This window comes from Salminus brasiliensis, chromosome 8 (assembly GCF_030463535.1).
Source record: "Salminus brasiliensis chromosome 8, fSalBra1.hap2, whole genome shotgun sequence".
Taxonomy (NCBI): domain Eukaryota; kingdom Metazoa; phylum Chordata; class Actinopteri; order Characiformes; family Bryconidae; genus Salminus; species Salminus brasiliensis.
Window position 1 is genome coordinate 13,053,952 of NC_132885.1, and position 17,122 is coordinate 13,071,073.

Consider the following 17,122-nt stretch of genomic DNA (forward strand, 5'->3'; position numbering starts at 1 on the left):
TCTAAGCTATTTTCCAGGTGTAGACTCTAATCCATCGCTCCTCAGTTTTGGAGGTACTCTTCTCCCCCTTTGAAATACTACCTAATAGAAAGTCTGTACTTGCTGTGCATGCTAATGCAGGCTTGCAATTTAGCAGAAGCCTTCAAATGTCACAGTGATGTGCTGCAGCCATTTGTTATAGCTCTGATGCTTATGCGCAGGAAGTGCGTGAGTGACAGCCAGCGCCAAACCGCCGCTCTTTGTGAAAGAAGGAGAAAGATGGATGGGGAGGGGTAGAGCGAGTGAGGCAAATGAAAGAGGAGAGGCAGGGAGTAGAAAGTGAGCAAGAGAGATCATGGGAAAGAGTGTGACAGTGAGAAAGAGAGAGTGAGAAATAGACGGCGAGAGAGAGTGAGAGAGGGTGGCCTTGTAGCAGTAGACGATGGGCGGCTTCATAGCACGGCTGACAGCAGCTCTCCTGTTTCAGCATGTGGCAGTGTGTCGTTACCAGCAGTGGTGTGTCTGTCAGCACAACACCAGTCAGGAACCAAGCTGGTACAAAGAAGTCAAGACCAGGTGTGTGTGTGTGTGTGCGCGTGTGTGTGAATGCTTGTATGCATTAGTGTGTGTGTATGTGTATGTCTGAGGGCCGAAACAGTGTGTGGTTGTATGTCTTATAGTGTAAAATAACATTTGGCAGCAAATTAGTTAGAGGATTTGTAAGGTTAGAATGACTAATACTGCACATGCCCAGCTGTATGAGGGCTGCTTTCTCTCTGTATGTGACCCACTGCCTTTCCACGCATATCAGCTAATGCTAGAGCCAAGAGCTTTAGTCTCGACCTCCTCTATGCAGACATACTGTACATACTGTAGAGTCAACAGGACCTGAGGGAAATCACTGCTCTTCAGTCTCATTTTGACCAGTTCCGCCCCTTGGGCCCTTCCAATAATTGAACTTCCCAATCCTGTTACGCCTTTTCCAGCCTTTTAGTCTATTTTTCTCCCTCTCGGCAGCTCAGTGGTTAAAGCTCAGTTGCAGAGCTTTGTGCTTTCAACTTAGCCCACAATGGCCGGAGGCTCTTGTGTTCAAATCCCAGAGCGTGCAGATGGGTGAAAGTTTTCCCAGTTTACACCAGGGCTTTCCCACTGGTTTGGATTAAATATAGTTAGGGAGTAGTTAGGGAGTAGTGGGCGGGTCGGGGCCTGGGCTTTACCAATACCAATCTAGTAAGTGAAGAAGACCAGTGGCATACTGACGCGATCAGGAGTTTTGTGAGACATAGTTTAGATAGAGGTCTAGGATATACAGGATACACTGATATGGTGTGTGTGTGAGGTCATAAGAACAGTGTGCACTGTGTGTATGTGTTATGTGGGGCGCAGCGGTAATTGTATTATATAGGTGGGGTGGCTGTGTTTACCTGCGATCTGGCACTAAAGGTGCCCTTAGCTGAGCTGCTGCTGCTGCTGCTGCTGCTGCTGCTCGGAGCCAAGTGCACACCAGGCCACGCCGTGTTTCACACACCCTGAGACGAGTGTGTGATAAGTGTGTGTTTTCTTACCGAACAGGGTGGGTGTAAGATTATGTCACTGGAACGTGAGAAGCAGTACTCTCCCACACACACACTTCAGAATGATATATTATGCACGGATTGACCTTGGACCGTACACACACACTCTCACGCTGTGCTGTGGTGAGAAGCTTTACATGTAGACAGGAGGAAAGGTCACACACACAAACACACACACATACACATACACAGAGTCATTCATGAAGTCATTAAACAACAGCAGATTTCTGACACACTCCTGTGTGTGTCCTCCCTCTGACAGCTGCTCACTGTCACAGTCTGTAAGAGTTTGCTTCCTCTGTGTGTGTGTGTGTGTGTGTGTGTGTGTTTCATGTAGTCTGCTGTACAGAAACAACACTCCAGCAGGTTTTGAGCATCATCCTGTGCTCAGCAGTCTCTCTCTCCTTCTCTCTCTTTGTCACTCTCGCTCTCATTTCTCTCGTCTCTCTCATTTCTCTTTGTCGCTCTCATTTCTCTCGTCATGCACCTTTATTCCTCCCTCTCGTTTTCTCTCTCTCTCTTTCTCTCTCTCATATCTTGTCTTTTATCCATCTCTCACTCTCCCTTGCTCTCGCATTCTCACTCTATTGCTCGCACTACGATTTTCTCTTTCTTCTTCCTTTGCTCTTACTCCCTCTTGCTCTTACTCCCTCCCACTTTCTCTCTCTCTCTTCTTTTTCTCTATTCTCTACTTCCATCTTTTTCTCTCTCGCTCTTGGTTTTTACTTGCTTCACTTATTTTGTACTTATTTTTGCTTATTCTGTCTCTCTTTTTACATCTCTCTTATTTCCTGTCCTCCCCCCTTTCTTCCTCTCTCTCTCGCACTCTTTTCTCATCCCTCACTTCCCTGCTCCCCCTGCCATAACTGACTTTTCTCCACCCATCCACAGTGTGATTAATGACTCCAGGTCTTTGGTTGTGTTTGTTTCGTTTGATGATATGTTGAGAGTTTCCGCCCAAATGTCGAAGAGCAAGCTTCTCGTTTTTCCTCCTCCTCCTCCTCCACCTCCTGCTTTTTTTTTTTTTTCTTTTTTTTTTGCTGTGTTGCTTTATCTTGCCTTCTTCACTGCCTACACAAACACAGACCAGGCCTGACCCGGTCCAGTCCCAGGCCAGCTGGCCCTGGTGTCACCGGATCCTGAGGTGGGTCGGGTCCAGAGGGTCCAGGGCTTTGTGTGTGTGCACTGAAGCAGAACATAGCCTGGTCCAGGGCTTCTCTTCTTCCTCTCTTTGCTCTCTCCAGAGAGCAGCCTGACAAAGGCTGACACTGGAAGGAGTGAGAGAGAGAGAGTGTGTGTGTGAGAGAGAGAGAGAGAGAGAGAGAGAGAGAGAGTGAGAGAGAAAGAGAGAGAGATGGAGATATGTTATCTGAACTTGTCATCTTGTCTCTGCTTAACACCCCTGGACCCACTGCCTCAAACATTCAGAGTTTGGGGAACAGGCTGCCTGTGTTTGTCGGGATCTCAGTGATATCAGTTCTCTAGGAAAGACTGTTGAAACACACAGAAGTAAAAATCTGCTCCTGGTACTGGTCAGTTTTGTTAATCTCAACGTGACCACAGCTTTAATTCATTGATAAGCCGCTTTATTAAGCAGAGTTTTAACTTAATATCATTAGGGCATTTCTTATCATTGCTTATGGAGTCCCACAAAGTTCTGTTTTAGGGCCTTTGCTGTTCTCTCTTTTTGCTTGTTGTAACATCGCCATGGTGATGTTACACAGCTATGAATTTCAATTATTTCAGAAAATCAATACACTGCGGACAGGCTTACCACTTGTGTGTCTGACATTTCTTTGAGGAGGACGCCTTCTTAACTTTCAGGAAAAGTAGATGTAAAATAATTCGATTCTAAGTCATTTTGGACCAGTTCTGTTGGTCCATTCATTTATTTAATTATGTACTATAATCCATGTTTTCTGCATACTATATATACATATATGTATTTTCCTACCAATCAAAAATATGTGTATAATCCACGCATAAAGCATATGTCCTAAATATAACGTGTATACAATAAAAGTGCATAATATTTTTAAGTATATGTATTATATGTATATGTATATGTATGAATAATATATTCCTTTGGAATACATATGAGCATATATTGCCATACATGAAATTTCTGTATAGGTCACCGGTCTGTTGATCCTCTACCTACATGTTGACCTTCTACCTACATGATGCTAATAAAGCTAAATTGGATATTCAGGTTTTATTTTGTTGTTTTGTTTATCAATGATAACCGTTCCGTGGGTCAGATTGGGTTTAGATTCAAGCAGGAAACCATTAAACCCATACTAAACAGCTGGAGACACACATCTAGAAACAATTAGACCTCAGTGTTTCAGTGCAGTACTGAAGTGTGTGGGCTGGCCTGTGTTTATAGGAGGCTGTGCATTACTGTAGACTTTGTGACACTTAGTTCTCAACTTCAAACCCGTACACATACAAACACTTTGACACGCACACACACACACACACATGCACAAACACACACACACACACACACACACCCTTCTGTCTTTCTCCAAACACTCATCCATCTAGCCTCTGGAGCCTGATGAATCAACAGCGTTTATGTTTCAGCCAAAGTCTCCTGTGTCTATGCAGGGGTGTGGGAGTGTGTCTAAGTGTCTGTTTATACAGTAATTAAAGAGATGATCTTGCTTGACCACAGTAAAGACCCACTGATCGCGTCATAATGTGCGTGTGAGCGTGTGTGTGTGTGTGTTTGTTCTCCACTCTGGCTGAAGCTGGAAGAAACTGGTGGGACTTTAATTCTCTTGCCTTCTTTTCTAATCTGCTTCACTCTGCCTCCTCTCTCCAGGTTTTCCATGCCAACACAGACCCGTCAGAGGTGGTGCTGAACCGCATCCCTCAGCCTGTCCTGGCCCGCTTCGTCCGCATCAGGCCCCAGACGTGGAAGAATGGCATCGCACTGCGCTTTGAGCTCTATGGTTGCCAGATCACAGGTGTGGAAACACACACACACATACACACAAAACAATACTGTGTTATTTGTAATACTTGTTCTACTTGATGTTTTAGTATAGTCATATTTTAATTAAAGGTGGATATCTTGAGAGCAATTGAAATAATGGCATTGCATGTATCTCAAATGCCTGCTGGGCATTTTACACTTAAGTTCCACATTGCAGACATTTAACCTACTTATGGAAAGAAATCGTGCCTCACAGCCACCAGTGGATAATTTGTTAAATGTCAGACAATTACAGTAAATGTATACAAAAAAAAAACAGCGGGATAAATTACTGTATGACATAAGGAGATTTCTATCATCACACCCAAGTTTTATCACTTGTGGGCTTTCTCAAGGCCATTCTAATTGTGACCATCTTTGAGCGATGCCTTAGAAGAACCACTTTTGGTTCTATAAAGAACTGTCTGAACCTTTAAATTGATAGACAGCCTCCAGTTCTTTATGGGACATGGCATCACTTCAGAAGAACGCTTCTCTGTATGGTTTGTGATATCTCTGGTTTGGCAACAGAAACCTAAAGAGTCAGACATGGGACCTTAAACAGCTCTTCTTCATAATTAGTCATGTAATTTATTGGACCCAATTATTTAGATTTTTGCTTCACTGCGTCACGAATTTCAACTTGGTGGATACAGATCCATTAAAATACAGTTTATGCAGCTCCAAAACCCATATGTCTGATTGCATTGGCACATCCCTATACAGTACAGTATGCAGCACAGTCTGCCTGTGCACGTGTTATGCAAGAAAGTGCAGCAGATTTTACTGCTGAAAGTTATTTATAATTCTATTATGCAGCTCATCTATAAAACAGAACTGTTCCAAGATCCATATTTCCAGTTGTTATGAACATGCATACTCATCCAATATATGTACCTCTTTCCCCTATTTCCAACATCAGTGGTCAGGCGCACAGCAGGGTCTGGTATACAGTAGATGACGGAGCTAGGCGCTGTCCCTGTCACCCTGAACTTAACACTGTATTTATCAGCTCTATTCAGGGCATGTAATTGAGTTTGGCTATTTATGGAGATGGGGGAGATTAGAGGACCCTAATTCTGTTTGTTTCTTCTACAGCAGATGAGAGGTGGGCTGTTTTTTTTTTTTTTTTGCACTGATGCTATCGCGGATCTCCATCACACTAAATCATTATTGCGTTAAGCAGCGATTCGCTCCTATTTTTGTCGACAGTGAGCAGGACAAATGCGCTTTTAGGCACAGGGCCTTTTTCAGCACTGACACAAATGACACATAAACATGGCACTTGCCGCCATATTAGCTCTGCTCTGGTCCTTGAGGGGGCATCGCCTGCGGGCAGACGGCCCAGACCGGCCGGCTTTCAAGTAGGACGAGTAACTGCCCTCCCTTCTCTGGCTTATGGAGAACTAATGCCCACCTTGGACTGAGCAGGCCGTGCCAAGCCCATAAACAGACTCGTGAAACAGTCACTCAAAGTCCTGGCATTAGCCTTTATCAAAGTTTTATTGCTTTTTTCCCCCCTCCAAGTGTGGGTGGGCCTCAGGATGCTGTAGGATAGGTTCTCTGTGTTTTGCTTTTATTTTATTCTGCACTGTTTTTACGCCACAGGCAACAATCAATCATTTATTTGTAGAAATGTCTGTTTCCACAGCCTCTGAATGTGTCCTGAGAAAGAATAGCAGCGATGGAGTAGGAGTGGGCATAGTGTTCGCAGTGTTGATCTTTTTTAGATCTAGCTTTTAAGTCTTCTCTCTTTTGGGATGAGCCTCATAACACCTGGACGCATAACAATCACTGATATCACTGATAACAAAAAATAAAAACAGCACCCACACACACCAGCTCCCACTCAGAGACCTGCACATTTCTGTACACACACTCACCCATGCATGTTCAAAGCTGCTTTTGTAACTGCTTCTGTTTATTTATTATTTACACCTCGGGCTCCTCCTATGACATAACCGCATAAAACATTGATCCTCTAGCCTTAAACTGTCAATCCTTATCTTACTGCCTATCACTCATCTCTTCTCCCTCGTCTTCTTTTCAGATGCCCCGTGTTCAGAGATGCAGGGCATGCTCTCAGGTCTTCTGCCGGACTCACAGATTTCCGCCTCCTCCATGCGGGACATCCACGGCTCTACAGGCGCAGCCCGTCTGGTGGCTAGCCGTTCCGGATGGTTCCCAAGCCCTACGCAACCCGTGGCCGGCGAGGAGTGGCTGCAGGTGGACCTGGGTATCCCCAAGACCGTGAGGGGCATCATCACCCAGGGCGCCCGCGGAGTGGATGGCAGCAGCAGCGCCGAAAACCGTGCCTTTGTCAGGAAGTACCGGCTAGCACACAGCATGAACGGAAAAGACTGGAGCTTCTTCACTGATCCAAAGACTGGCCTGCCCAAGGTCAGGCATTCACTTGGTCCCACTTGCAACTTCAGCACTTCTAGCATAACTCTCACTCACTCATACCCTGTATGTCTACAACCAGCCAAGACATTTGAGTGGATGCATATAAAGTCAAATAAAACTGTCCTATTTGGAAATGTGGGTTCTCACATGTCAGTACAGTCTTTAAAGCAACATTATGTAGCAACTGTACTGTAAAACAACAGCTTCAAAATCATGTTGATGCTCCACTGACTTGTAAAATTGCCCCTCTAGGCCCAAAGTGCTGCTACTGCACTATGTAACTTTGGTGGAACTGAATGAGGCGCTCTAGCTAGAACTGTGCAACGCTGTGTAACCGTCATATTTGTGTAAAATGCTGTAATATTATTCTGCCAGGATTGTTCACCGCTCCTTTCACCTAAGATATCGGTTCTGTATCTCTGAGCTGTATCAGCAAATGCATGTTTATAGCTATCCACAAGGGTGAGCACGATTTGTATTTTCAGCAGTGGTGTAAAAGTGAATTACATTCCATAGCCCAGGAGCAAAAAATACCAATTTTCACATAATGCTGCTTTAAATATAATGACTTGCATGTCTGTGCTATTTAATTCTGTAAAAAATATAATCAATTCAATCACCACAGCTAAGTAATAATTTTAAGCAATACTTTTAGACCTTTAAAGGTTAGTCACCTGCTTGACTGAGCCATGCCACTGTGTTAAATCTATTAGGCATGTCTTAATTTGAAAATACAACCAATATTGAACTAGTTATTTAAAATGCTGTGAAATTTATCTGCACCTAGCTGAACAGTCTGAACAGTCTCCATTTCTGAATCAATAGTGAGAAGTAACAGTCATTTAATTCGTATTTATTCCTCTTAGCGACTCAGCACTTCCCTTTAACATTGTTCCTGTCTGTTCTGAGAGCAGAATTCAATTATACTGCTGGCGTTGATAACATTCCAGCAAAATCATTTACAGCTGTGTTAATTAAAACTTCGCTAACAGAGCTCCCTCCTTAGGCCACTGGAGGCCCCTAAACCTGGAGAAAATCCCCACACATATTCTCTTCTCTGTTTTTATCTCTCTCTCTCTCTCTCTCTCTCTTTCAGCTGTGCTAAATCCCATGTGTCTTGCCTCCTTTGCAGATTTTCGAGGGAAACACACACTATGACACTCCAGAGATCCGCCGATTCGATGAAGTTGTGAGCCAGTTCATCCGAGTGTATCCAGAGAGGTGGTCGCCTGCTGGCATCGGAATGAGACTGGAAATTCTGGGCTGTGACCTGCCAGGTTGGAATATGCACCTGATATCACCTGTCAATCAAACATTCACATGTTCCTCCACCTCTGGAGCTCATCCATAATGTTCTAATCTGACCCCATTAGTGAGAAACCTCAGTGATGCCCGAATTTAGAAATGGGGTCATTCACTACAAGTATCGGAGATACACACACATGCTCTAAAGGCATAGTTTAACGACATAACTGTGTAGAAGGCCTCTGAGCCTGTGCACTCCTCGCCTCTCCCTGTTGTCCTTCATCTCCCCTCCTCTTCCTCCTCTGCCGTGCTGAATGTGGCACCTGTCGCAGTGTGATGAGCAGTGGCTAGGACAGGTACTTGCTCCCCGCGGGCCTGCCCAGCTTCCATAAAGCAGGAGCCCGGGGCTGCCATCGACAGCCTGTCGTCCTGCCTCTGTGTCCGCATCGCTGCCAGGAGCACGCAGGCTACACTGCCGGGGGTGGAAGCCTGGGGCAGTGTCCAGCTTTAGCAGAGATTTATCAACGCAAAGAGAGGGTGAAAGAGAGTGAAAGAGAGAGAGATACAATTTTAAGTCTCCTCATGGTGAGGCTATAGGGGAGGAGGGGGACACTGGCATGGGATTATATGACTGGAAACCAATTTGATTGAATGCCTTTTGCAAAATATTGCTTATTTCTTGACTTACACCTATTAACCTCTAAGCCTTTGAATATTTACCTGCAGATCAGCTTAGATCTTAGAGCTTTATGAATGAATGGAAAAGTCAACAGAAGCACTGCTGCCGTGTAGGTTTCAGCACCTTGGAAAGAGCTGAAAGCTTGTCCGGGATATGTGGTGTGTTGTGAGTGTAGGTCACTGTAGGTACAGAAGTGTATGTGTATTCTTTACAGTATAGTAGATAGTAAGAGAGTGAGTGAGCCAAGAAGTGTCTGCGGAGAGAGAAAGAGAAAGAGTGTGTCGGGTTTGTAGAAGCAGCAGAGTGACTGATTGAGTGTGTAATAAAGCCGTGCAGAGCTGTCTGTGCACCAGATGTGTGAGACACAGGGGGTTGAGCCTGCTCCTACACACCCAGCCCTAACCTTACCTCTCTCACACACACACACACACACACACACAAAGAAACACCCTCACAGACACACTCACACAAAGGCTGTTCCTGTTTTTCTTGATTTCTGTTTCACATACACATACAAACACTCACTACATACATGCATGAAAACACAACCTCTACTACTGATCAATTGTTTCTTTCTCTTTCACACACACACACACATGCATCATGTGGTATCTGTATGAATAGTTAGCCCATGAAAATGTGCCTGACCCATCCTTAAAGTGATAGTGTGGTGTTTAGATTCCCCTAAATTCCCCTAAATTTAGTCAGGAATTTTACTAACGTAACTAAAGTTTTGTAGTTCTGCATCTCAGCTTGGTCAAAAATACAGTTTCTGTTGATCTTCAAGAACATTAGTAAATGAGTAAATTGTGTAAGATTTTAGGCGGTGTCCCTCCCCTCAATGTTTACTGTTTATTTCCATCTGGAGGTTAGAACTCCCTAGATCCCCCTGGCATTGGAATCATCTCACACTGGATAAGCAGGCCTTTAGATCGTTGTGACCACTGTGAGCTGTGGAATTACACTACATACAAACATACAATTCTGAGTAAATTTACCTTTGCGTTTTAGAGTTCACAGATCTAGAGTGGCGCAACTGTCTAACTGCCTGCTTGTCAAGAGCCAGGAGGTCAGAAGTTCAAATTCCATTAACAACACAGCCATCTATGGTCATGGGTCTGAAAATACAAAGGCTTTCTTTGTGTGATAGGGGGAGTTCTAACCTACAGATAGAAATAAACAGTGGACAAATTAAAGCAATTACAGCTGCACCCTTTGAAATGCTCTGTAATCGTATGGAGTTTTGAATGTTGTGGATCGCTACACCTCTAATAGCACTCTAATGCAATTAAAGGCAAGTTAGCAAATATTTAGTCATGCATTTTGCACAATGCTGACTGTTGACTGTAAGCTTCCATTGCTTGTTAACTACATTAGCCAGGTAGCTCCAGTGCAGCACTGACGAAGCAAGCTGTAGGCAGTAAAAGCGTGTCTTGGCTGCCTGACTCTATCTGAGGTAAGGAGAAAAGTGTGTAAAGTTGATTTTCCATTGAAATACCTCTTTAAAGGCTTAGCTTAGCAGAGGCCACAGAGTAAGTGCTTGTTTGAGTATCAGTATGCCTCTTAGCGCAGCAAATTCGCCACTCTAGCGTGCACTCCAGCATGACGGAGCCGTTGTTTTGTGGAAGCTGAGCTTGCCGGCAGCAGCCAAGAAGGAGAAGAGATGAGAAGGACAGAGAAATGGACGCTGAGTGGGACAGCATGTGGCGGCTACTGCTCTTATTGTTCCGCCCTTGAGCTGGGCCGGGCTGGGAGTTAGACATGGGGAGAGAGAGAAAGAGAGAGAGAGAGAGAGAGAGAGAGAGAGAGATGTTAAATATTCAGAGGGCTACATCAGCTCCACTCCACTGAACAGCACTATTTACTTCAGACACATCTGCTGCTGCATTCACAGCCTTACACTGACCTGATGGGGTTACTCTATACACACGCCTCGGAGGTACTCTCTACACATGCACATAGCCATGTTTGCTAATGCATTCACTGCAAAATGCTGACTGGCTGGACATACTTCATACAGCCAAACACTCACAGATGTGGACAAAAGTATTGAGACATTTACTTATTCATTGTTTCTGCTAAAATCAAGGGTTTGTAGAAGAGAGTTAATACTGCTTAAAGAGTTAAAACTGTCCCAACTGTCCAGTGAAGGCTTGCTACTATTTTTTAGAGGATTATTGGAGGATTTGATTCCCAACTCCCCAACTCATCCCAAAAGCATTGGCTGGAGCACCATCCATCATTCCAGAGAACCGAGTTCCACTGCTTCGCAGCTCAATGCTGGTGTTCTTTGTACTCCTCTGCCCTACACCTGGCATTAGGCATGGTGCCAATAGGTTCATGTTTATCTGCTCCAGAGAGTCCTATTCTATTGGCAGTACTTCTCTACAGGGACTAGACAAACTGTGTATATGCATTTGCACACCTGTACGAAATGCAAGTAGCTGAATGCACTTATTAGGAGGGACATCCACAAACATTTGGACACGTAGTGTACATGTCTGCACTCATGTAGAAGAGTTCTCTCAAGAACTCTCAAACCTTATCTCACACAGGTTATGTGACATTCTGTGCAGTGGCCAGAGCCACTCACCTGCTCAAATGACCTCTGTCAGGGCGGAAAAGAAGTGAGGGAGGAAGGAGAGAGGGAAGGATGATGACAAATAAGGAGAGGCAGAAATAATGAATTGATGAATAAATAAAAGGCCTCACAGCACTGGCGTGAGTGAGAGCGTGAAAGGCACACAGAATGACTTTAGATAATTCAATCAGACCGGCCTCTCCATTATTCATAAGTGGCCTCCACGCCATGCCACAAGTTTTCTTCTGACAGGCGCCTTAAGAACGAGAGAGAACAGTGACCTCTGCAGGAGCTACTTAAACACACTCTGGTCTCTACAGACCAAACTCACTGTAGGTCATGTCCTCGCTTCCTTGAGCTCTCCTGTCTAACTCACTTCAATTACTTCCACTGCCCCACTGTTTAACCCCTTAAAGCAACATTATGTAGGAATCTTAGCTTAAAATAGCAGATTAGAATTATGCTGATACTCCACTGACTGTAATAAGGAGAATGACATCTTGGTCATTGCCAGAGAATCTGGAACGCTGCTACTGCACTATTTAACTTTGGTGGAGCTGCACAAAACATCTAGAGAGTAATGCTGCGTAAATAGTCATATTTCTGTAAAAGCTTTTTACACTTCAGCTGCCAGTTCTGTATTTCTTATCTTGTCATCAAATGCATGTTTTGACTGTCCGTGAGGGGGAGCTCATATTTGTATTTACAGCAGTGGTAGAAAAGTAAAGTACCCACCTCAAGTGCAGGGGGAGCCCAAGAGCAAGAAATATCAAGTCCCACATAATGCTGCTTTAAATTGCAGCCTATTTCTCTTTCCACTACAATTTTTTAATGGCAACTAAAGAGAAGTTGGCTAACAGATGCTATACCAGTGAACTTCACTGTGTTTTTGTTGTTTTTCAGAGTGGAAATGATGAATTTACCACTGTTAACATTAACTTGAGTACACAACCCAAACAAAAGATCTAACAGTGTGAGCTTTGTAAAATGAGATGGATAACAGGCTGTGAATGCAGGTATTTTTGAGAAACACTGAGATGTGTTCTCCATTATGTTGGGCAGGATTTTTGCCAACATTCTTTAAAACTGGTCCAACTTCCAAACAGCGAGTTTGTGGGCAGAACATAGATAACAGACTGTACCACGAGAGAGAGAGAGAGAGAGAGAGAGAGAGCGAGATAAAGAGAAGGTCAACATGTGGAGAGCTCTGATGGTTTTCACATGTGTGAACTGGTGTCTCCTGCTGTCCGTTAGGGGAGCAGTGGGTGTGGTTTAGGACGCGGATTTGTTGGCAGGACACAGAAGGGATGGAAAAACACTCTCTCCTCTTTCCCCTAGCTGGATCTAATCACTCTGCCAAAGATCTCTTTCTCTCCATCTTTCTCCCAATCCCCGTTTCTCTCTCTCTCTCTCTCTCTCTGTCCTTCCTTTCTCCCCTCCCCTACTCTCCCTTTCTCTCTTTCACCCTCTCTCCGTCTGTCCCTACCTTTCTCTTTCTCCTATCTTTATACCCCCTCCCACCCTTTCTCTTTCTGCTCTCTCTCTCTCCCCTTCTCTCTCTTTCTTTACACCTTTCTCTGCCACCCCCCCTCTTCTTTCTCCTCCTTTCCATCACTCTCTATCTCTCTTTCCCTGTATCTCTCTCTGTCTCTCAGGGTGAGGTGTAGGAGGGTTGAAGGACAGCATCTCTCCTCCTCCAATGTGTGTTGGCTCTTTGAAGTTATCTTCCACATGTTTCTGTTTAGTGCTGGGCACTAGCCTCCGGCCCAGGCTTACACACACACACACATGCACGATCCACACACCCGAAAACACCCACAAACACACACACACACGGATAAACTCACATGTCGCTCTTCATATCCTCTGAGAGTCAGTATAGGTTCAGCTCCTCATTTCTCCTCCCTCCAGCATTCCGACGGTATAGACCGCCTGTCTTCTGAGGAGTGTGGATTGGCAGGAGCCGCATAAATGGAACAGCTTCTTCACTCCTCTTCAAAACTTTAAAGTGTTTCTTTCTCTGTTGTTTTCCCCCGTCGTTCTCCATTACCCAGATCATGTTCTTCCAAAGCCCTGGATGTTCACTTTCATAGCGGCGCTGTTGTGATTCGGTTAGCAGCCATACGCTGTAGAATGTATAAGAAGATATTGGCCTGATGTTTGGATCATGGGTCTCTGAGGAAACGAATATCTCTCTCGCTCTTTCTCTCTCTCTCATGTCCAATAGTCTGTGTGTGAACAGTGTATTAGATATTCATCACCTGCAGATGATCTGTTGTGTTTCATGGCTCTTGGGTCGGATACCTTATCGCAGACCAAACAAACAGGCTTGCTGGCAGTCTGAATGTGGAACGGTCCACTAGGAGAATGCACCAACAGTGCGATAATGTCCTACTTCAACAAGAACAAAATATGCTAAAATATGATAAAACCTCATTCATCATCTATTCATCATCATCTGTATGTAAATGAATTAGAGGCAAACATTTTAATTGGTTTGCTGCTTTCGGAAAGTGATTGTATTGTTATTTAATCCTGAAGATGAAGAAGCCTCGTATTTCTTTATTTTAGTGTGTAATTAGGTCTTGAAGAGAGTGTTTGTGTGCTTGCAGGCAAACACACTGTACACAATACCATACCCTTTGAAAAAATAATATTTTTTATGTTCTATGCAGTATTATTGGAGAACAAACATTTATTTAATGATAAATTAGCCGTGTTACTGAATACTGCATATTTACTGTATACAGTATTTTTCTACTGACGGTCTTTACTGTCTAGAGTTCTGCTGTGAGATTTGATCATTACTTTTAAGGCACACTGTTGAGTCTGGATATTAATTTAGTGCTAATTTATTATCTACAGCTTTCTGAGTTGAACTCTGTACATGGTTCTGGAAACGCCTTACAGCTTCGAATCCTGAGCCATGCCACCAGCAGCCAGAGTCAGAGAGAGCACAACTGGCTGTGGGAAGAACTGGCTGCACTATTTCTCTCTTTCCTCATGTCTCTTAAGACAACACTGGTGTCTGTTAGCTGGTGCGGTAGAGCTACAGACCCAACGCTTTTCTCTGAGTGCGTCAGCTGCCTGCTACGAAAATAGGTGGTGGCTGACTTTGCATGTAGCTGAGGATACCTGTATTAAGTCCTTATGCTCCTAGTGTCAGGAGCAAAGGTGTTACAGGTGGCTTAATTGGCAGTTGGCGAGAAAAATTGACAAATTTGGCAAAGTCTACAACAAATAAAAAAAAAAGGAGAAAACTTACATTAGATTGATTTTAGAACTATTTTACAGCTAAAGTATATTACTGTAGACGTAATTATTCTTGAAATATTAAAGAACATAATATCTGGACAGTGATACATTTTCTTTCTTATGACGTTTGGTTGACGTTCTTATCTAGAGTGACTTACATTTGAAAGTTACACAAGTAATGGAAATGTAGTGTTAGGGGTCTCGCCCCAAGGACTCTTACTAGTATAGAGTGGTGGGCTTGCCCAGCCAGGGTATCCTATTCTAGTATTCCATGGTAAAAGCAGTGATGTTAATCACTACACTCACCAGTCGCAATAGTGTACCTGTAACTCCCTGTTGTTTGCACGTCTTTGCTCATCCAACTACTCGCAGTTTGATAATAAATGTAGTGTAATGTATGTAATATAATATCATCAGGGTGGGAGCTTTTATGGAAGTAATTTTCCAAAACATTAGAGGACATAAAGGCTGTACTTAATTTTACTGCGGTTTTCCTGCGCAGATAAACTTTTGTACTTTCTCATACACTCTTCAATCTGTTATTGCTTTCCCGCTTTTCACATCAGTTTCTCATTATCAGACCCATCCCCTCATCTGCTGACCTGACTCCAGTTCTTATTCTGCAGCTGAGAGGATTCCTTCCCAGGAACAGAGCATGCCGTTCAGGCCTGCAGTGTCTGAGCCTCTCTCATTGTTTCTCTCTCGCTTTCTGCCTGTCTGCCTGCTTGCCAGAGGTGCAGATTTACTCTAAGGCTTTCTGTATAATTGAACAGTATTTTTTTTTTTTTTCCGCCTTGTCTTGTGTGGAAAACGCTGAGTCAGGAGCCATGGAGGCGGAGAGGCCGGTTGAGGTAGAACAGGGCTAATACCGTTCCCTTGCTTTCAGATAGAGATTAAACGAGAGCTAAGCTTTTGGTCCGGCAAGAGTGACCCTAAAATCAGCCCACGCCTGTCAAATAAGCCTCCCTTCGGCATCAGGGAGTCTTAAGGTCAAGAATCCTGACCTTAATGGGTTGTCAGGCCTCAGGAAAGTGCCAAGCACAATGCTTTGATAGCTATAGCATCCAGATCGATTGGCCGCATCGACAGGACTTTGGAGTGTTCTGCGATGTAAGGAAACTGAAGGGGTGAAGGGGTGGGCGTTACTCTGCAGTAGTGCTGCAGTTATCCTGGGCAGAATGAGAGCAGTGCTACAGACACTGCATTACTAGTACATTGCATAGTCTTAACATCCATCCATCCATCTTCTTATCTCCTTCTTCCTGGTCAGCGCCACGGTGTGTCCAAAGCCTACCTGGAATCATTTGGCGCAAGGCAGGGATACTCTTTTGAACAGGGCTTGGAAATGGTAACTTTTTAGGGGAAGGAAGAAGCATGTACAATAAATGTGGTTGGTGTAGAGTAGTGGGTAACAAAGACTTCCCTGTGGCAAACTAGGCTTTGATTCCTTGGCTGGCAAGCACACCAATACACCAATAAGATTTCTTTCGGCCAGACTCTCTACATTCTTCTACTTCTACTGTAATACATTTTCTCACTGCAAGTGACTAAGAATAAAGGTGTTAGTCAAATGCCATTAATGTTAAGTAATCTACTAGATCTTATACCATGGACTTTTTTGTAAGGTTTCTATTGGTCCATTCATAATGACATTATTAAACAGTCTAAAGGGCGTTGAAATTATTGTCTTCCGGATTTTCCATTTATTTTCAATATTTATATATTAATAATATTTATAATATTATTTATAATAATATTTCATAATTTAATCATTTAAATACACCAGCTGTCTTTTATATTGGATACACATTTCCTACTAAATGGACCAGTCAAAATGGTTCAAAAATACTTTATTATACTACTTAATACTACTTTAACTAGTATTTTAAAAAATATTGATTATTTTCATTATCTTACATTAAAAGATAAGAACGGTTTTGCCTTCTTCTGTAAAGATCCCCAAAATACTACCACTATTTCTCAGACAGTGACTGTGTTTTTCTGTCCTTGTCAGCATCAATTAGAAGGAACCACAGAATAAGAATGTAATTGTCCAGTGGACCCTCTTGTCTCTTCTTTGTGCCTGCTGCATTAAAGAACCTGACTAGAGGAACAAATCAACATAGCGGTCTCCTGTGATCAGTGGGACCTGAGCATCACAGGAATTGCTGATGTGTCTTTTCTAAGTTGGGTAGTATGGTCTGAGGCTTTAATGCATCCTCAGCTCAATGATGAATGTTAAACTGACGCAAAGCGGCGGTGTTGGATGTTGCATCGATCGGAGATTCTGCTGGCTGAGTTGTCTCGAGCTGCGGCCGGGATCCGCAGGCTGCTGGACGTGGCTAGACGCTCTGTTACTCTTCTCCCCCTCTAAGCTCCTGGCTGTACTTTCAGCAGTTCGGTAAAGGTGATGGGTCTCA

At 43.7% G+C, this 17,122-nt stretch overlaps 1 protein-coding gene across 2 annotated transcripts in view; it reads left to right on the plus strand.

Annotated features, from left to right (window-relative positions):
• The window catches only part of nrp2b (neuropilin 2b), an 89,425-nt gene that overhangs the window by 48,992 nt on the left and 23,311 nt on the right, over positions 1 to 17,122 (plus strand). For both annotated transcript variants that reach the window (XM_072685662.1, XM_072685663.1), the window contains exons 8-10: positions 4,384 to 4,528; positions 6,587 to 6,936; positions 8,075 to 8,219. In XM_072685662.1, the coding sequence (XP_072541763.1) occupies positions 4,384 to 4,528; positions 6,587 to 6,936; positions 8,075 to 8,219 (640 nt within the window). The remainder of the gene's footprint in view (positions 1 to 4,383; positions 4,529 to 6,586; positions 6,937 to 8,074; positions 8,220 to 17,122) is intronic.